This window comes from Stegostoma tigrinum, chromosome 10 (assembly GCF_030684315.1).
Source record: "Stegostoma tigrinum isolate sSteTig4 chromosome 10, sSteTig4.hap1, whole genome shotgun sequence".
NCBI classification, from domain to species: Eukaryota; Metazoa; Chordata; class Chondrichthyes; order Orectolobiformes; family Stegostomatidae; genus Stegostoma; species Stegostoma tigrinum.
This window is the reverse complement of record NC_081363.1, coordinates 28,759,244-28,780,947: the sequence shown is the minus strand read 5'-3', so window position 1 is coordinate 28,780,947 and position 21,704 is coordinate 28,759,244. Positions and strand designations below refer to the sequence as shown.

General features: G+C 41.8%; 1 protein-coding gene across 3 annotated transcripts in view; it reads right to left on the bottom strand.

Annotated features, from left to right (window-relative positions):
- Nucleotides 1–1,208: 1,208 nt before the first annotated feature.
- Nucleotides 1,209–21,704, bottom strand: part of kcnh5b (potassium voltage-gated channel, subfamily H (eag-related), member 5b) — a 288,070-nt gene continuing 267,574 nt past the window's right edge. For all 3 annotated transcript variants that reach the window (XM_048538289.2, XM_048538290.2, XM_059649072.1), the window contains exon 11: nt 1,209–4,201. In XM_048538289.2, the coding sequence (XP_048394246.1) occupies nt 3,263–4,201 (939 nt within the window). In that variant the 3' untranslated portion in view covers nt 1,209–3,262. The remainder of the gene's footprint in view (nt 4,202–21,704) is intronic.

Genomic DNA, 21,704 nt, shown 5'->3' with positions numbered 1-21,704 from the left:
CTATCCAAAAATGTAGAAGATGGGCCAGGTTATGTCCTGTCTTTAAAAGCAGGACAATGTTTGTCTAGGCCTGGAATGTCAGCTTTCCTGCTCTTCTGATGCTGCTTGGCCTGCTGCGTTCATCCAGCTACGCACCTTGTTACCTCTAATAAAATCCCTCCACTTTTCCCAAGAAAACTGTGATAAATTGTCACTACTATTTTCTGCCAAACTATGTTTTACTTTAAGTGTGATAGCTCCATGTTAAAAATCAAAATATTTGGTGCAAAAGACTGGGAGGCTTAATAAGGGAACCCCCTTCCCCCAACCTGGTTATAACAATCCACATTTGTGAAAACAGTCTTGTTTTTCCCATGAGGCTGAATATCTGTTTAACACCAGTCAAAGAGTACTCTGCCATACAGTGGGCAGATATACCTTTCAACCTAATCACACATTTTCATGTAAAAGTTTGATAAAAATCTTACTCCAAGAAAATGACTTAATGGAAATAAAGGACGGCATTGAATTTCAGGAATTTCACAGATTTTCTGGAGATCTCATGATGCATTGGTGGTGTATGTCTTTCTTTAGGTTACAAACTTGGAACCTATGATCTCAGAGGGTGCCTGCCTTCTCCCGAGAAACTGCCCAAACAAATTGATTATTATTCTGTATAGGGTCTTCTGAGGTGCTTCTGTCAGGCACTAAAAATGGGAGAGTCTCTTGGGCAGCCAGAACCATGTGGTAACTGCAGTGCTAAAACTTGCTCATGGTAAACCATTTCTCACAAAGGTCCTTGTCATAAGGAAGCATCATAGTCTTCCTGAGGACCTACAACACTTACAGTCATTCTTTTTCACAATCAATATTCTGTTTCTCAAAACACTGCCATACTAACAGTCGCGTTACACATCTTAAGGATCTGGATCAGAAGCAAAGTATTAAAAATGGCAACCAATTCTTCCTCTCAAAGTGAGGAAAGATTCATCATATTGGATGCATGTTCTCTGGTCTTTTGAAGAAACAGAAATGATCTCAATAACAGAGATAACAAGGTGTAGAGCTGGATGAACACAGCAGGCCAAGCAGCATCAGAGGAGCAGGAAGGCTGACGTTTCAGGCCTGGACCCTTCTTAGGCCTGAAACGTCAGCTTTCCTGCCCCTCTGATGCTGCTTGGCCTGCTGTGTTCATCCAGCTCTACACCTTTTTCTCTCAGATTCTCCAGCATCTACAGTTCCTGCTATCTCTGATCTCAATAACAGCTGTTTTGGAGGACATGGCTGACAAAGAAGCTATTTCCCCTGGCAGGAAAGTCCAGGTCTTGGAATCATTGTCTCAGGATAAGAGGTGGTCAGCCATTTGTGATGGACATAAGAAGGAAAACATTTACTCAACAAACAGCAAAGCTTTGGAATTCTTGACCCTAGGCTGCTGTTGATGCTCAGTTGATGGGATCAATCAATTGAAGCCTAAGGTTGATTGATTCATTTGGCACATTGGGAATCCGGGGATATGGAGATAAGGTGAGAAAATGAAGTTGATGCAGAAGTTCAGTCATGGTCTTCCTGAATGATACAGCAGGCTTGCCGGGCAGGATGGTCTATTCCTGCTACCATCTCCTATGTTTGTTCATACAGTGGGTAATTACAAATTTGGGGAACAACCTGTCTTTCTTAAGATGTCCTGGGTTCTAACACAAAAATTGTTTGTCTTGAAAATCAATAACAGTTATAGGGTTCATTTTAAATCTATTGGTTGTAAAAAGAATAGCAAATGATCTTCAGCAAAAAATTTTGTAAAACAGTAAAAACGGCTCTCAATAAGAAATTTATCTTTTAAATGTATGCTATAAAAGGATTTTCTTTCCGACAACAAACCCTTAAACCTGTCTGCCATTCAATTTAATTTTAACATTCAGAAGATGATTTTCTAGATTTAGAATAAAAATTTAAATTGAATGGAAATAATGAAGAACTTGCATAGCAACCAATTTATGTCATCCAACGAAGAGAATCCTGAAGTTATGTGATTCTTTTATCCAAACACCTGAGCAAGCCTAGTTTTAAAAAAAACTGAAGTTAGTGATACTTTTGCAAATGCAAAAGAAAATCTCTCAAATAATGTGTAAAATAGATGCTTTTCTATCTTTACATCTGCTCAGTTATGCTCCTGCACAGTGGCACTTCCTGAGCCAGCTAATATACAACTTTTAGATATCCACTAAGCAACCTGTTCAGAGATATTCTTACACATCCCTGGATCAGGTGGGACACTACCATTGTGCCACAAGAGTCCTTACCTCCAACCCATATACATACACAGAACTTACAATCAGCAAATTTATTTGATCATAAGTAAACTCCAGAAAAAGTAAGCTCTTAAAAGTAATCCTGCAGATTTTACAGACTAGTTTTCCGGATCACTCTAAATCTTGTAATACCACAGTACTGAAATATTAGTGCTGACCTCTCTCAGCTTCAAAATTTAAATGAAGCTAAAACAAAAAAATTAAAAATTCATATCTACAGAAAACTCAAAATTATTTGTTGGAAGTAGAAAAATGACCTGTCTGTCATGATATAACATTTCCCTAATTATGCCACAAACATTAGTTTATTAATGTTGGGGTGTAGAGCTTCCTCAGTATGTCTGTGTATGTATGAATATATAACAATTATTTGCATGTGTATGTAAACATGCACACTGTAGGTTTCAATTGACTACGATTCCTCCAGATCGATTTTGATGTCAAAATTATTTCTCCCTTAAAAGGTTTTAATGTGTTGAAATGAATTTAAAATGGCTTTTTTTAAAGTTTGTTTGGTAACATTCTTAACCCTTAACCCAGTGATACATATGCATCAGCAGCATCTGTTTGTTTTCTGATCTTGAAGAAACAAAGCATGCAATAAACAGACCCTGTCAAAGCAAGAAACATTAGTTCTCTATGGAATAAGGATAAAACACTTCAATTTGCAAACATGTGGTCAGTCAGAGACATCACCCAGAGAACAATTGGCAGTTTATGCTCTGAAGTCTAATGAGAAAAACAGTAATTGCACTGCACAAAATGACCCAAGATATGCGGTGAAGGATTGTAAATGAGGTTTTATGTGTGCATGCAGTTATCCATATAATTACAAGCAATATTTCTGACAACAATTTTCTTTGGCAGGCCAGAATCCAGCTGGACACGCAAAAGTCTTTAGACTGTCAAAGCAGTCATCTTGTGCATTTGGTTAACTCTTGAGAGAAATTTAAATCTTTACAATTTCTAAATTAAAACTGAGCGTCCTCTTCTTCCAACAAAGGAGTTGCAGGCCTAGAAACATGAAATATTTCCTGACTGGAGCGTTGAGACTTCTCAGAAGGCATTTCTGTCAGGTTCTTTTCAGACAGTATTTGAAGGATTTCTGTCACTTGTTTCTCAAGTCCACTCATCCTGTTACATAACGACTGAATATCTTCTTTCAGTTCCATTTTGGCCTCTTGTAACGTGGTCTGCAAAGCTTGCTCTGGAATTGGATAAAAGGGGTGTCTCACATCAGCTTGAACTGGGCTATGCTCCAGTGGGCTGCGGATCTCACCTGCCTTGTCTAATCGCAGGTCACTTTTCGTAATGCCGCTGTCGCAGGAGTCCGTTTTCCTCAAAGGATTCTTTATGACGTTGTTCTCCGATTCAGTACCTTTCGATTCATCTGAAAGAATTTCCATGGATTCGGCTTTGATGACACTGTTCCAGTTTTCCTTTTTCTCCTCTTTCGATCCAGGAAAGGGATCAGTGAAAGCAACAGAACTTTTAAGTCTCAGCCATCCTTTTCCATTTCCAGCCTTAGTCTGGATGGAGCTATTGCCCTTCAAACACAGCTGGTCACTCAATCCATTTGGCTTCAACTCAACGGTTTCATGGTGTGCCTGAGGCTGTTGCTGATTATTTCTCACAAAGGAAAGGGAAGATGGGATCGGTGTGATTTGAGATACTGTCACCACACTTGTGCCAGTGGTAGAGGCCCCATTATGAAGCGAGTGGTTCTCCATTTGGGGTTGGTTCCTGTCCAAGTCACTGTGCCCTGCTGCCTGATTCCGCAACTGCTTTTGCTGCTTGAACTTCTGGAATAGTTTCCTGACGGGATGATCCACTGGGATACTAAGTGTTCCTTCATTCTTCAGCCGTTCTTCCTCCTCTTTCTTCACATCAAGGATCTTGCGAAAAATGATCTGTAATGAGTCCCAGAGAGAAAGTGAAATTACATTTCTGAAATTGAAAGGTTTGAAATTATTCCCAACAGTGTACACAAGCACAGCTTGTACACATTACTTCCTGCTCAGAAGTCATTAAAAGTAAGACAAGTGTCCATTAAACTGCAAAGGTTGTTCTTTGACTAACGAACTAATATAAGAATAATAAATGGAATATCTGAAGTAATTTTAGTCTGCTTTAGATACTCTGAGACAGGTTTGCTTCATTCCATTTTTAAGTATGACAATTTAAAAATGTGATTTTTATGTTTAGGATTCATAGACCTCAAGGAACAAGGATACACAGAACACCACAGACGGAGGTCACTCAGCCCACTGGAGCTGGGCCTATCCAAATAGCTTTGAAAGACTAAAACTGAATCTGCGTCCACCAGGTTATTAAACAGGGTATTCCAAATGCTATCAGAGATAATGGGAACTGCAGATGCTGGAGAATCCGAGATAATAAAGTGTGAAGCTGGATGAACACAGCAGGCCAAGCAGCATCTCAGGAGCACAAAAGCTGACGTTTCGGGCCTAGACCCTTATTCCAAATGCTAAATGCTCGATGCATGAAGAATTTTTTTATCATTTTATCTCTGGTTCTTTCATCAGTTGCTATAAATCTCTGCCCTTTATCTATCAAAACTTCAATAGTACAACCTGTTTCTTTTCACTTACTCTGTCTAACAATAATGAAGGCTTCTATTAAATCTCCTCTTCATTTTCTCTTCTCTGAGGAGAGCGGTTCTGGTACTTCAGTCTCTCCACACATCTGTGGCACCATTTTAGTATATCTGCTCTCTACTCTGTTCAAAGCCTTCATGTACTCCTTAAAGTTTGCTGCTAACATTAGATACAATCACCCAACTGGGACTGAATGACTATATCATACAGATTTAGCGTAACGTCCTTGTTTCTTGCAGCACACCATGCTTTAATAATTGCGTTGCTCACTTGCTTCCTGTATCATTGTACAGCCACTTTACTTTAAAGTTCTATCAACTTATATACACTGGCTGCATATGCAGGAAAATGTGAACAAAAGAATAAAGAATTATTCAAATGGAGATGCACTGAGAAATCTACAACACAAAGGGACTTAGGGATGCATTTGCATTAAGCACAGCAAGCGAACGCATGAGTGCAGCGGGTAATCAGGAAGGCTAATGGAATCTTAGCTCTTATTTCAAGAAGGTTAGAATATAAAAGTAGGAAAGTCTTCCTTCAACTGTATGAGGTGCTAGGGGGCCACATCTGAAATACTGTGAACAGTTTTGGTTCCCTTCTTTAAAGAAAAATATCATTTATTGGCGGCAGTTCAGAGAAAGTTCACTAGGAGTGGATCCCTGGTATGGATGGATTGGCTTATAAGCAAAGTTGGGACTCTACTCACTGGAATTTGGAACAATGAGAGGTGATCTCATTGAAACACACAGGATTGTTAAGAGTCTTTACAGGGTAAATGGGAGAGTCTAGGAGAGGGCATAGTCTTAGAAAAAGGGGCACCAATTTCGGACTGAAATGAGGGGAAGTTCCATCTCTCAGATGGTGACAGTCTTTGGAACTCCTTGCCACTGGAGAGCTGTGGGGCAGAGTCCTTGTGTAAGGCTGAAGTAGATAGATTCTTGATCAGTAGGAGAGCCACAGATTAGGAGGAAAGGCAAAGTACATGTTGCCTCTGTCATGATCTTACTGAATGGGACAACAGGCTCAAGGGACCAAATAGCCTACTCCTGTTCCTATTTCTTATTGTCTTCCATCAAAATTTTTCATTGCAAACATCTCTGCATTGAATTTCATCTCATGTGGTCTCCCATTTCACCTAGGACACATGTCCTCTCAACGTCTATTGGCATCTTTCTCATTGTTTATTACACTTCCAAGTTACCAAGTCATCTGCAAATTTTGTAATTTGTGCTCTCTACCTATTAGTCACTATTGTAGATCAAAAATAATAGCGGTCCTATCGCTAAACTTTGGGAATACCATTGTAATCCATGTTCTAGCCCAAAGAAATACCTCTTGTGGCATTCAGGAATGTTCCTTTAGAGTGAAATGTATAAGCAAAAAGCCCAGAAACCCTAGATATTTGGAATATTCAGGATTGAATAAAAAGGAAAACACAAGCTTTGAACAAGTAGAAAGCAAGTGACTCAATAAAGACACTAATCAACTGTAGAAAGTGCAGGTTTTTGGTTGTGGGGGGACACTTAAGAAAGCAACTAGAATATTAAAGAGGGGGCATGAGAAACGACTGGTGTGTAAGATTAAGGAGAATCCCAATATATTCAATAAGTACATCAAACGAAGAGTATAGCTAGAGAAAGAGCAGGTGCCATTGAGCACCAAGATGGCAATTTGTGCATCAAACTGGAAGATATTGAAAGTGTATTAATGAGTACTTCACACCTGTCTTTACTCAGGGAAAGGAAGATGCATGTGCAGAACAGAAAAGTGGGCCAGTGAGTTTCTTGAACAGATTGATATAGGGAATGAGATTGTATTGGAGGTTTTGGGGGGAATTAAACGTGGATAATTACCCAGGTCCAGATGAACTGTGTTACAGGACACTGTGAGAGATGAGGGATGAAATTATGAGGAGTCTGATCCACTTCTTTAATTTGTCCACAGGTGCCAGGGGAGGTGCCAGAGGACGAGAGGACAACTAATGTTTGTTCCACTTCTCAAGAAGGAATTACAGACCAGTAGTTGGAAGGGAAACTACTGGAGAGAATTCCAAAGGATAGCATTAATCTCCACTTAAAGAGGTTAAGGTTGACCAGGGATAGACAGTATGGATTTACTACAGGAAGGTCATGCCCAATAATTTTGAACTTTTTGAGGTGATCAGGTGTGTAGAGCCCAGTGTCCAGTGGTGTACCACAGGGATCAGTGCTGGTTTCCTTATTGTTCATGATTTATATAATAAATATAGCAGACAATGACAGGGGTATGGTAAAATGTAAAGAATATTAGTGGGTGGTTAACAGTGAGTAAGATGGTTTTATGTTACACAAGGATACAGGTGAATGGGCAGGTCAGTGGCAGATGGAATTTAACATGAAAGTGTGAGGTGATGAACTTTGGAAGAAGTAACAAGATAAAGGTGTACTCAGTGGAAGGCAGGGTATTAATAAGCTTAAAGGAACAGAGAAATCTTGGGTTTTGTTCCATGTCCCTGAAGGTGGTTAGTTATGTTAATAGAGGAGTTAAGAAGGCATATGGGGCATTTGCCTTTATCAGTCCTGGAATCAATTATGAGAGCAGGGAGATTTTGTTGGGCCTGTACAGAACTTTGGTTAGGCCACAGCTACGTACTGTGTGCAGTTCTGATCACCAAACTATAGGAAGAATGTACATACACAGGAGGGGGTGCAGAGGAGATAAAGGATATTGCCTGGGATGGAGCATTTTAGTTCTGAGGGGTGGTGGCACAGTGATTCAGTGGTTAGCACTGCTGAATCACAGCGCCAGGGGCCTGGGTTTGATTGCACCCTCGGGCAACTGTCTGTGTGGAGTTTGTAGATTCTCCCCGTGTCTGCGGGGTATCTTTCAGTTTCCTTTCACAGTCCAAAGATGTGCAGACTAGGTGGATTAGCCATGCTAAATTGGGGTGTATAGATTAGGAAGGCTTGGGGAATGGGTCTGGGTGGGATGCTCTAAGGGTTGGTATGGACTTGTTGAGCCTTAGGGCCTGTTTCTACACCGTAGGGATTCTATGGAGAGGCTAAATAAGCTCAGATTGGTTTCTTCAGAGCAGAGGAGGCAGAGTTGAGACCTGAGATAATGGGAACTGCAGATGCTGGAGAATCCAAGATAACAAAGTGTGAGGCTGGATGAACACAGCAGGCAAAGCAGCATCTTAGGAGCACAAAAGCTGATGTTTCGGGCCTAGACCCTTCATCAGAAAAGGGGGATGGGGACAGGATTCTGAAATAAATAGGGAGAGAGGGGGAGGCGGATTGAAGGGTCTAGGCCTGAAACGTCAGCTTTTGTGGTCCTAAGATGCTGCTTTGCCTGCTGTGTTCATCCAGCCCCACACTTTGTTATCTTAGAGTTGAGACCCGAATGAAGTATAAACAATTACGTGAGGAAAAGACAGAGTCAGTAGCCAGGGGACATAATTTTAAGGTGAAAGACAGGAGGTTTAGATCAAAACATGAGGAAAAATATTTTTATCCAGAGGATGGTGGGAATCTTGAAGCTACTGCCTGGAAGTATAGCTGAGATGGGAAACCTCACAAACCTTTAAAAAGTACTTTAAATGCCATTCATTCAAGGCTATGGGCCAACTTCTAGAAAGGGGGACTCGTGTTGGTTTTAGAGTAGTTTTGTTGGCACAGGCTTGAAGAACTGAAGGGCCTCTCTGCAATACAGAAAGAAGCTTCCACTTTCTAAGTTTGAAAACCATCTTATCAGAATTATGGACTGTGTTTCTGCTGTAAAATGTTTATTTGGGATACAGCTTTTACCCTGTTCATGAGAAATTGGATCATTTCCCTTGACTATTCATGGCACTTGTAAGCTAACAACAGATCAGAGAAGATGAAGGGCTTGCCAGAAGTTACTTAACGTGACTGGATATGGCAAGTAACCCAGAATATTTCATGGATCCTGTTAATTTAATTATGTGTGTTAATTATGCTCTCTTTTCGCTGCTGTCTCAGAAAACACTCTCTCAAGAGCACTCTGTTGTTTGAATGAACGGCAAGAAGATAAAAAACATAAATTAACACTATTTCAACACATTTTTCTTCCCCACTGTCCCATTGTGTTTTATGTTTTGAAGAAATGCAGAAAATACATCTGTTTCTGTCTAAGCAGGAACCTTATTTACTGGTATTTTAAAATATCTTATGCCCACAGTCTCTCGCTTCAGCTTATTTTCGCTTTCTCAGGAACTGTATCCAATTTTGACTAACAGCACACACTGTACAGTCAACAGTCATTTGAATACTATAGGAATACTGCTGTGTGACTTTAAGCATTTAGAGTCATGTTTCGAGGCAATTTTGAATTTGAATTTCAGCGGTAGCATTAAGCAGGATCTTGTGGTGCAGTAGTTATATCACTATCTCTGGGTCAGAAGATCTTGGTTTGAATCTCACCTGCCCTGGAGATTTATCATAGTTTGCCTAAACTGCTTGACTTCTTTTACAATGCAGAAACTGTCAATGAATAGAGTCACTTGCAAAAGTGAAAATTTAGATGGATAGCATCTTGACTACAGAGAGCTGGGGATTGAAATCAATGCAGAAAGAAAATGTAATGCCCTGTACATGACATTGAACATTGATCCAACTTACTGGATATGACAACTGTCTTTCCCAATTTCTACAATCCTTTCTTTCACTGGACATTACACTGTAGTGTAGGGGAGGAAAGAAATAATACAATAGAGAAGGAAACGTGCAATACAGATTACATAAATGAAGGAGCTTTTAACTAGTTGACACTGAGCTTAGATTTTAAATGACTACTAAGTATAAGAACAAAGGTGATTTAGAGGGAGGAAGGATGAAGTTGGTAGCCACAGGGTTTGGATAGATCAGAATCGGAGATATTGTATTCTGCGTTGATGCCAACATGCAGGGATCAGTTTTCACACTTTCTCGCTGGCCCGCAAGCTAAAAGGATCCTCACTTGAGCAAATTTGTTCATCTCAGCCTTGTAAAATGCAATAATTCCAACAGTTGGAACAAATCCAAATTTGTATTTTCAAGATCTACTGAGCTTATCTTTTGTGTTCATTTAGTCAATCTCAGTGTTAAATCACGTCATTTAATTTGACTTTCATGATACTTCCAAGCATTTTCTCCACTTATTCTCCGTAAGCACTTTAGTTCTTGAGCCAAATGCAATTAGATGCCATGCCAATTACTGAAAATAACTAAATTAGTGTTAAAATGCTTTTATGTACAGCTGTGCAAGCATGAAAAGTTCTGGTTATTTCTGAAGGGCTGCACTTTTGTGATCACTTTCACTGAAATAGATGGTAAGCACTCTTAGCTTTTATGAAGAGACACTATCTGGAAAATTATATCAACCTCAAGTCTCAGCGGCTTCAAGTCAAGAACGTATTTAATTTTGCAAGAAAGTACCTATCCTTTGACAGATGTGCCATCAATAGGAGGCTCTGTAGGAAGCAGCAAGAGAGAAATTATATGCATGTCATAGAAAGACACAAAATGAGCAATGTCATTAATTCAATGCTATAGAATATTAAATATTCCTGGGTGAATGCAACCTGAAGCAGAATCCATTCAGGAAGTGAGCGAATGGAAATAAGGTGTTTTTGTTACAGCAATCATTGTATAATCTTGGGAGCATTCCTTTGTAATGAATTCTTGTCAGTGATGAGTAGCACTTGCCTCACAATTAGTTCAAATACAATTTAACCCATGGCATGTGCTACTGAGTACCGGCAATGTAACTATTGCTCAATCTGAGATGCTAATTGTTGTTTTAATTCACTGGACCACAGCTATGCAACCAAAGACGCTTACTGCTCTATCCCCTGCCCCCGGTATGGAAAATCAGTTCACAGCACTGTGTTCCCCCTCCCACCTTACAAGCAGAAGCTGAAGTGGGAGGATCCTTCACAAAAGGAGGTACAATGCTAGTCCAAGGCTGTGGAAGACCATCTCCAGGACTGCTTGGAATCGGTGAACTGGACCATGTTCAAGTACTCAGCAGAAAACCTTGGCAAGTATGCCATCACATTCATGGGCTTCATTACCAAGTGCGTGGAGGACTGCATACCAAAGAACTCAATCTGAGTCTTCTCCAACCGTAAACCTTGGATGAACCTGAAGAAGAGCTGATTTCTGACCTTGTCCAACCCAGTCCAACATCAGCACCTCCACATCATGAAGACCAGGTGTCAGCATTCAAGTCAGGTGACCCGGTCCTCTACTGAAAATCCAGATGTGATCTCCGCAAAGCCATTAGGGAGGCTAAGAGGCACTACCAGATCAAGTTAGAGGCCCAAACCTACCAAACAGACTCCCACTCCAATGGCAAAGCCTAAACAACATTACGGGACACAAAATGAAGCAGAGCAAGATAGCGGACAAACACACATCACCCCCTGATGCGCTCAATGCTTTCTATGCTCAGTTTGAACAGAATGCCAGCAGCACAGTGATGCCCCAGACACACCTGTTCCCTCTGTCAACATTGCAGACATTCGATCGGTGTCCCTGGGAGTCAACCCAAGGAAAGCAATGGGCCCACATGGCGTCCCTGATTGAGAACTCAAATCCTGTGCATACCAACTGGTGGAGGTATTCACCACCATTCTTAACCTCTCCCTCCCCAACTGCTTCAAGACCACCACCAACCCTGTACCTCAGAAAGCACATGCAATGTGCCTTAATGACGATCGCTGAGCGGCTCTAACCTCCGTAATCATGAAATCCTTTGAGAGGCTTGTCATGGCCACATCAACTCCAGTATTCCCTCCTACCTTGATCACCTACAATTTGCCTACTGATGTAATAGGTCCACAGCGGATGCCACATCACTAGCCCTGCACTCATCCCTGGAAATATATGGACACCAAAGACACCTACATCAGACTCCTGCTCATTGGTTGCAGCTCCGTCTTCAATACCATTATTCCCTCCAGACTGATCTCAAAACTCTGTGACATAAATCCTGGCTTCACCCTCTGCGACTGGATCCACAGCTTTTTGTCCCAGAGATCACTCAGTGAAGATAGGTAACTGCACCCTCTCTACAAAGGATGTATCCTCAGCTCCCTACTGTATTCCGTGTTGCCAAACTGTGCTGCCAAATTCTGAACAAATGCTATCTGCAAGTTCGCTGACAACACCACTGTAGTTGGATAGATACCTAAAACGATGAGTCAAAATATTGAAGGGAGCTAGAGCACTTGGTGATGTCGTGCAATGACAGCAACCTTTCCCCTAATACTGGCAAAACTAAAGAACTGATCAGTGATAATGGGAACTGCAGATGCTGGAGAATTCCAAGATAATAAAATGTGAGGCTGGATGAACACAGCAGGCCAAGCAGCATCTCAGGAGCACAAAAGCTGATGTTTCAGGCCTAGACCCTTCATCAGAGAGGGGGATGGGGGGAGGGAACTGGAATAAATAGGGAGAGAGGGGGAGGCGGACCGAAGATGGAGAGTAAAGAAGATAGGTGGAGAGAGTATAGGTGGGGAGGTAGGGAGGGGATAGGTCAGTCCAGGGAAGACGGACAGGTCAAGGAGGTGGGATGAGGTTAGTAGGTAGCTGGGGGTGCGGCTTGGGGTGGGAGGAAGGGATGGGTGAGAGGAAGAACAGGTTAGGGAGGCAGAGACAGGTTGGACTGGTTTTGGGATGCAGTGGGTGGGGGGGAAGAGCTGGGCTGGTTGTGTGGTGCAGTGGGGGGAGGGGACGAACTGGGATCAGTGACTTCAGAAAGAAAGGAGGAGAACACAGCCCCATCTACATCAACGGAACTGAGGTTGAGAGGGTGAATAGCATCACATTCCTCTGAGTGACGATAACCAACAACCTGTCCTGGACTTCCCGCAGAGGTGCAACAGTCAAGAAGGCACAACCATGTCTTTTCTTTCTCAGGCGGGTCAGGAAATTTGGCATGTCCCTAAGTACTCTCACCAACTTCTACAGATGCACCATGAAAAGCATACTATATACGTGTACGACAGTCTGGTATGGCAACTGCTCTGCCCAGGACTGTAAGGAGCTATGGGGGTTGTGTGCAGAGCCCAGACCCATCACAGAAGCCAACCTCCCATCCATGGACTCCACTTGCACATCTTGTTGCCACACAAAGGCTGCGAACATCATCCAGGACCCATTGCACCCTGGTAATAACCTTCTACACCCTCTTCCATCAGGCGAAAAATACAAAAGCTTGAACACACACACCAGCAGGTTCAAGAACAGCTTCTTCCCAGTTGCTATTAGACTGATGACTGAATTCTCCAGCCTCAAGTGATGCTGATTTTGCTAATGTTGATCTCACCTAGTATATGCCCTGTGCAATGTAGCCTGCATGCTTCTATGTGAGTCATTTTCTTCTATACAAAGATAGTAGGAAATGCCGATGCTGGAGAGTCTGGGATAACAAGGTGTAGAGCTGGATGAACACAACAGGCCAAGCAGCATCAGAGCAGCAGGAAAGCTGACGTTTCAGGTCCGAAACGTCAGGTTCCTTGATCTGTGCATCCTTGCTTACTATGATCTGCCTGCACTGCTTGTGAACAAAGCTTTTCACTGTACTTTCGTTCATGTGGCAGTAAATCAATCAATCATCTGATTATAATGTATAGCAGTTTTCTATATGTCTCTACTTATTCTTCAAAGATGTGAATACCTAAGTGTTACTTAATAAATGATTGGGTCTGTTTTTAAAACGGGAGTAAGTAGTGAAATATTTTCTGATCAGGATGCTGCGATTGAACTGTCAGCTTCGCTCTGATGAGTGATAAATGTCGAATCCTATGGCAGCAAACTAATTTCTATCAGTATAGGTGATGAGGCATTCCTTTGTTGTAATTCATAATACTAACCTCCTTAAAGCTGATTGGAATATTATTATATAGAGGATAACAGGTGGATTTAGCACTATAAAAAGTCTAATATTATTATCGATTTATCATAACTGCTCTTCAGCAGAGTGGTACTTTTTTACCTCGCCCAATGTTCGATTTGAATCAGACATGCTGGGTTATTGAGTACATTGCTACTTAATTTCATGAAATCAGAAGTTAGAAAGGGTTATATCAAGTAGTAATGAAGAAGCCTTATCCTATTAACTTGAGGGGAGTTTGAGTGACATTTTTTATTATAGTGCCACTCTAATGGAAGTTAATTTTGTTCCATATTTCATTACCACAAAGATAGAAATTTAAACAAGAGGCTGGTTTGTTTGAAATTATGTCAGCATATCCATGGGGTCTCAGACTTTAATTCAAAACAACTGTTCCTGGTGTAACTCGATATGACAGTGAACTTTAAACACAATTCAATAATGCTAGACTCCAGGAAGCAACAATAGTATCAGAGATAATGGGAACTGCAGATGCTGGAGAATCCAAGATAATAAAATGTGAGGCTGGATGAACACAGCAGGCCGAGCAGCATCTCAGGAGCACAAAAGCTGACCCTTCTAGGCCCGAAACGTCAGCTTTTGTGCTCCTGAGATGCTGCTCGGCCTGCTGTGTTCATCCAGCCTCACATTTTATTAACTGCTTTAGCTATCTGCTTTCACTAAAGCAGAAGTTTTAGTATGAATCACTGCCCAAAGGCTCAGGGACAAGGATTTCCATGGTTACTGTCAATTGCTGAAAATATATGTTTAAATATTATGAAAAATATGTTTGCAAGCTCTCAAGACAGCCTAGTGATCTCCATCTAAAACATAATGGGAGGAACAATGGTCAATCTTAGACATGATACGGTGTGGGGGGAACCTGAACTATAAGGCCCGAGGATTGATAGAAATTAGTTATCGGGCCTCATCTAACTTACTCTTGGCAAGTTGCTGGGCACTGAAAATGCTTGCCCAGGGAATTTGCTCAATGAGTAAAAGTAACTAATGGCTTCTGAGATAGTAGGAACTGCAGATGCTGGAGAATCTGAGATAACAAGGTGTAGAACTGGATGAACACAGCAGGCCAAGCAGCATCAGAGGAGCAGGAAAGATGATGTTTCGGGCCTAGAGGGTCTAGCTTCACTAGCAGCTGCCTTCTGGGAAATCTTATGGAGGGTGGTGCTTGGGATGAGCAACCATTAAGGCTCCTGTTAGGAGAGCTGGTTGTACCACAACACCTGAGGCACTGTGTGTTCTTCCTGGCTCCACAGGGTAAGGTTGGAAAATACATATGCTTTAAAAATTCATAACTTTTGTTGGACAATGTTGAGAAAACCTGGGTCCAAATTTTCATGATAAAGACGGGAACACAGCAGTCAGAAATTTTTCCAACCTTGCACTCTCGCTTCCGATAGGAGCTCTGGGAGGTGGGAATTTCATCTTCTGGAGGGTGTGAGAACCTTGGATCAGGCATGCCATTGGAGGTGTGCTGATGGTGACGATTTCAAGTTAAAAGGCCCATCCCATTCCCAGTCCTTCAGCATACAGCTTCCATGCTGAGACTCCCTTAAGCTTCTATCCACTTCACATCCCCAACACCCCAGACCATCAAACCACTCAGCAGGGGCCAGATTTCCATTGTCATGGTGGGAATTGTGACGAGTCATTTCTTGGTTCAAATAAGCTCTTCTGCCTGCAGCACTCCTTTGAATTTGTAATTTGAATGACGAGGAAGCAGGGACAGGCTGGATGTGAGGCCACCACCTTCAGGAGCAGGGGCAAAGTGGAATGGAAGAGACCATTACACCAGAAGACATGGCAGCCGAATAAGACCATTTGCCTCATTGAGTCTGCTCTGCCATTTGATTATGATTGATTTGTTTCTCAACCCCATTCTCCTGCCTTTTTCCCATAACCCGGGATCCCCTTTCCAATCAAGAACCTATCTCGCTCTGCCTTAAATTCTCTCGTCGACTTGACCTCCACAGCTCTCTGTGGCAATGAATTCCATTGCTTCACCGCCCGCTAGCTGAAGAAAAACCCAGAGCGCTCAACTGCTCTTCACATAATAAGCCATGCATCCCTGGGATCATTCCTGTAAACCTCCCCTGGATGCCCTTCCAAGCCAGCACCAGCCTCCTTATATATGGGACCCAAAACTAAACGCAATATTCCAAAAGCTGTCTGACCAGACCCTTAAACAGTCTCAGCAGTACATTCCTGCTCATATATTCTAGCCCTCTTGAAATGAATGCTAACATTGCATTTTCCATCCTAACTGCAAACTGAACTTGTATGTTAATCTTAAGAGAATCCTGAAATAGGATTCCCAAGTCCCTTTGTGCTTCAAATTTCCAAAGCCTTTCCCATTTATAAAATAGTCTATGCCACTATTTTTCCTACTAAACCTCACACTGTATTCTATCTGCCACTTTTTTGCCCACTCTCCTATATTGTCCAAGTCCTTCTGCCGCCTCCCCCCTTCCTCAACATGACCTGTTGCTTCACCTATTCTGTGTGATCTGTAAACCTAGTCAAATGCTCTCAATTCCTTATTCCAGATCGTTAATGCATAATGTGGGTAGGTGTGGCCCCAACACTAAGACCTCTGACAATTAATGAAGCCCTACTGGCTCAGCACTGTTATACTAAGGTAAATGCTGAAGTGGTCAGGTTAGGAGGCATGCCTTAGTCCCCTAACTGGTCAGCTAAATTTTGTAAATGAATGTTAGACGCCTTAGACATTGTTCTCGTCATCACCCAGTCCCACAGACCCCATGGCCTGGCCTTATCCCTGTGTCCTTCATATCGCACCATTTCTACTCAACCAGTATCTGCGCTGAACTCAAAAACTTACAAGGCTCACGATGATATTAGGATGGCTTTGGGATGCTCATGAAACTGTCAAAATAAACAAACTGTCATTCAAAAGTCTTTCCAAAAAACTGAGCTCTGCAGCACAACTCTTCTGTACTTTTGCTGCTACACCAAGTTGCCTTCAATCACTTCCTGGCATTACGTGGATTGAGCTGAATTGGCTGAAGACTGCCCTCTGTAATGTTGGGGACTTCAGAAGTTGGCTATATTGGATCAACCATTCACTATTTCTGGTTCCAACTCTTTCAGCATTGTCTTTTGCATTGATGGTGTGCTAGGTTCCCCCATCATTGAGGGTGGACATGGCTCCCCATAGCCTCCTCCAGCTGATTGGTGAAATGTTCACCACCATTTATAGTTGGATATGGCAGGATTGCAGAGTTTAGATCTAATCTGCTGGTTAACTCTGTTTTGTTTGCTGCTTCTGTCTGCTGATTAGCATGCACGTAATCCTTTGTTGTTATGTCATGAGGTTAGCACCTCATATATATCTATGTACGTATTGCTCCTGGAAAATTGCCATGTGCTTTTATTTGAACCCGTTTTGATATCCTGGCTTGATGGCAATAGTAGAGTGACCATATGCATAGACTGTGGTTGAACACAATTTTCCTGCTGTAAATGGTCCACAACACCTCATGTGTACCCATTTTGGATCTGTTGGAACAAACAGGCCATTTGCCCAACAGGTCCACACCAACTCTTCAAAGGGTATCCCATTCAGACCCACCCCATCCCTTTAATTCTGTATTTCCCATGGCTAACACACCTAACCTGCACATCTTGACCTGTGGGAGGAAACCGGAGCACCTGGAGGCGGAGCACCTGGAGGAAACCCACACAGACACAGGGAGAACATGCAAACTCCACACAGTTGCCCGATGATGGAATCAAACCCAGGTCCCTGTGAGGCAGCAGTGCTAACCACTGCGCCATGTGCCACCCAATGTTCTATTCTGAACCTATCCCATTCAGCATTAACCAACTAGATATATCTATAAACTGTAGATAGACATGGTTGTTGTTGTTTTCACAATGAGAAGTAATTATCAAATGTTAAGGCCATGCTGATATATTGGTTTTGACAGGTACACTTTGTATGAAGGTCAAATTCCAGGACAGGATACATGTTGGTCACAAGTAAGGCCAAGGTTCCAAACATAATTTTCATCAGAAATATGAATGTAGATGTGCCTCTATCTGTGGATGCAGAACTAAAGGTAATAATGGATGGGATTATTTTCCTCAGTTCTAATCTCATCTGCCTTGCATCCCTTGTTCTACTCCCTCTGGAATCCCCACAGTATAACCTACAAGTGACACAACTAAACGTACGTCTGTTCAGACACTTGTGTTAAAGAGTCAAAAATTCACTGGGCACAAAAGAGACGGCACTAAGAATCACTCACAGAATTGTAGAAAAATACATCACAGGAAGAGGCCAAAAGATTTGCACAAGCATACTCCAGAAAAATGCATCAATTCTGGTTGTTCCTTCCTTCTCTAAAGGAACTGCCTGGTGTCTGCTCCAAAAGATTGCTTCAAAAACACAGGAAGTGGTTATGTGCGATAACCTTTGGCACACATTATCCTTGAGATTTTCTTAGAAGGGCATCTATTAAATGTTGACAAATGGTAGAAGTTATTAGATTGCATGCACAAGTGTTGATATACTTGTACAGTACCTTAAATCATTATCTTGTCATGCCTCTGTCACTGCTCTGTCATGTCTCTTTTATATCTCTTAAGTTAAACTATCATTACGCTTACTCTCTCTTTGTCACCACAGTTTGGTTTTGTGGCAACAAGCACACTTACACATCACTACAAAAAATTATCTGACACAGCAGTGCCACTGCCCCTAGTATTTCAACCTCCCTAGAAGGCTTGAAAGCTGTAAAAGATGTTGGGTCTCCAAGTCTGTTTAGAGGTATTTAAGAAAATTTGATCATATGACGTTTGCCATGTGACCTTTGCTTATATGGACTGATATGTACCATCTGAGATTACTATTTAATTTCCCTTCCAATCTCCTTGTACTTTGGTTATGTGTGAAGACCATAACTCTGAGCCGTGACCCTCAGTTACAGCTGACCAGTATCTGGGCTTTACACTACAAAAAACAGAGACCAACTAGAACCAAACCAACCAGTTGCAGAAAGGTCTCAGTCGTTCCATCATTTCTTAGAGCACATTATTTAAAACTCATCTCTTTGCTGTTGTATCCAAATCATTTCTAAGACTCAGACTTTGAAGGCAAGACTTCATATGATGATAGAAATCACAGCCTGAGGCCATTGAGCTTTTTCTGTCTTTGCTGATGCTGACATGATGTCCCGTGATATCTTATTCCATTGATTTTTTTTAATACACCGCCTTTACAAATATTTATACCCTTTTTCTTTCCTTTATTCATTCACGGGGTAAGGGCATCGTTGCCTAGGCAGCACTTATTGCCTACTCCTAACTTCCCAGAGGGCAGTTAAGAGTCAAACAGATTGCTGTGGGTCTAGAGTCACATGTAGGCCAGACCAGGTAAGAATGTCAATTTCCTTGCCAAAAGGACATTAGTGAACCAGGTGGGTTTTTTCCAGACAATCGACAATGGATTCACAGTCATCATTAGATTCTTAATTCTAGGTATTTATAGAATTCAAATTTCACCATATGCCATGGTGGGATTTGAACCAGGTCCCCAGAATGTTGTCTAGGTCTCTGGATTGGCAGTCTAATGAGAATATCACCAGGCTATCGCTTCTCCTCAAATGGTCCAGTCCCTACCTCAAGAACCATTTCACTGAATCCCTATAGTGTGGAAGCAGGCCATTCGGCCCAATGAGTCCACACCAATCCTCTGAAGGGTATCCTACCCAAGCCCAACCCCTACCCTATCACTGTAACTCTGCATTTCCCATGGCTAATCCACATAGTCTGCACATCCATGGATACGATGGGCAATTTAGCATGATCAATCCGCCTACCGAGCACATCTTTGGATTGTGGGAGGAAAATGAAGCACCCAGAGGAAACCCATGCAAACACGGGAAGAATGTGCAAACACACACAGACAGATACTGGGTCCCTGGTGCTGTGAGGTAGCACTGCTAAATATCTGATGACTCAATAGCTTTCACTTAAAAACCTTGTACCTCCTTTCCTTGGCATTTGAAATTCTAGATCTCATGACTTTGCTTATCCTCTGTAAAGCCACTGAACTCCAGTAATTTCTTTTTCCACTGGATTCTGCAGAAAATACTAATTGTACACCAATTCCATTCCTGGTCTCCCTTACTTCACCCATCCAGCCAGTGCTTCTACCTGCTGGTTAGCCCCATTGCTCACTCATCCCTTATTGGCCTATTAAGAGTGATGGTGGTGAGTTGCCTTGATCAGCCAGTGATGGTTTCATGCAGCTTGGGAGTTTACAAGACCACCTAAAAAGGTCATTAACTCTATCCCACAGCTGTCATAAGTTGGGAGGATATGAGTGAAACAATCAAAGTTCTTGCATCAGTCTGTTTGCGGTCGCCTTTACCGATAGCTGATTCTTGATTTGAAGAACTAATTCAAAACTGTCAATCTGGTGAAAAATTTGAGAAGAATGTGAACCAGGAGCAACAACGTGTTGAGACACGGAGAAAATAATCAAGTGAGGATGAGGATGTTCAGGATTGGAAATAGACAGAGCTGCAAAATCATGGGAAAATTAGAAGATGGGGATAGTCTCGGGGCACGGGAATGATGGAAAACAGGCAAGGGGTGTTGGCGCAATGTGACCTCTGGCAATCAGCACTTCCCAACCAACAGGAGAAAAAAAAATAGAAAGGCAGACTTAGAGAAAGAGAAGTGAAATCAAAGAGGAAAAGAATTGCATAAAGAGCAATACAGTTGTCTACAATGTTTGACTATGTGGAAGATCTATGTGTATTGTATAAGCAAGTGTCTACCAATGATTTAAGGTTTTAGCTCTGTCTACAGGTTGTGTATTCTTTATTAACAGCTTTGCCTGTGCCATTTATGAAATATTTAAAATTGTGTGTTTGAAATACTATCTTGAATCAGCCATCTTCTTGCTCTTTGAAATGAACAGACTTGTTATCTAAATAACAAAGTAATGTGAAGTAATGCTTGCAATCTAAATGGTGATGAACGTAATGTTTTCAGTTCAGTTTGCTGATCATTACTCAGTGAATTTATTTGACAATAACGGCAGTTTGCTGTGGTTAATAGTCAACTAATGGCTGTACTGGCACAACAACGTGATTGTTGAGCTGACAAATGTTGATAAGTAGGGAAAACACATTCTCTTCAAAGTCTTTGTGTATCGATTTCCCAGCAGAAAATTAGAAATTTCTGCCATCTTAGGCGAAAAGTGATTGTGGGGCTAATTATAGTTACTTCGTAGTGCCAAGCAGGTAACATGCCCTGAAACTGTAAGCGTTGTTGCCAGCCAGTTTCAACAGCCAACTTGTAACAAGTTACAAGTGCAAGTGCAATGTGCAAGTGCTCCTGGTAGACTTAAGGAAAAGTTTAATTCATAAAACAAAAGACAAAAGTAGCATGAAAATTGAATATGTTCTCTGAATTGCTTTGTTCTGGACCTAAGGAGCAATGTATTGCTGCAGTATCTCTGGAGGACTGCACCAGAGTCTGAGTTAGGATTCAGGATATGTCAGGCCAAATCTCATACAGACCAAGGGTCTAGCCCCTTTCAAAGTCAACGGCATCAGAGGGACAAAGATACCCAACAATGGAAATACTCATTAAGGATCAGCTTTATCAACTGGAGGAACTGATGCTGACCACCAACATGATGGAAGTACTATGGGAACCTGTGGGTTCAGGCTGGGATCAAATATTTGACATTTAAAGAGGAGGCAAGTTTTTTTAAATGTTTAGTGTATCTCCTAGTTGTGGAAATTTCCCGAAGCATGACTCCATCAATCACTTTTCCCTGGTCCTAGACACACACAAAGTTATTTACAACCTTCTGCTCAAGGCAGGCACCTTCAACTACATCCCTTAGGGGAGG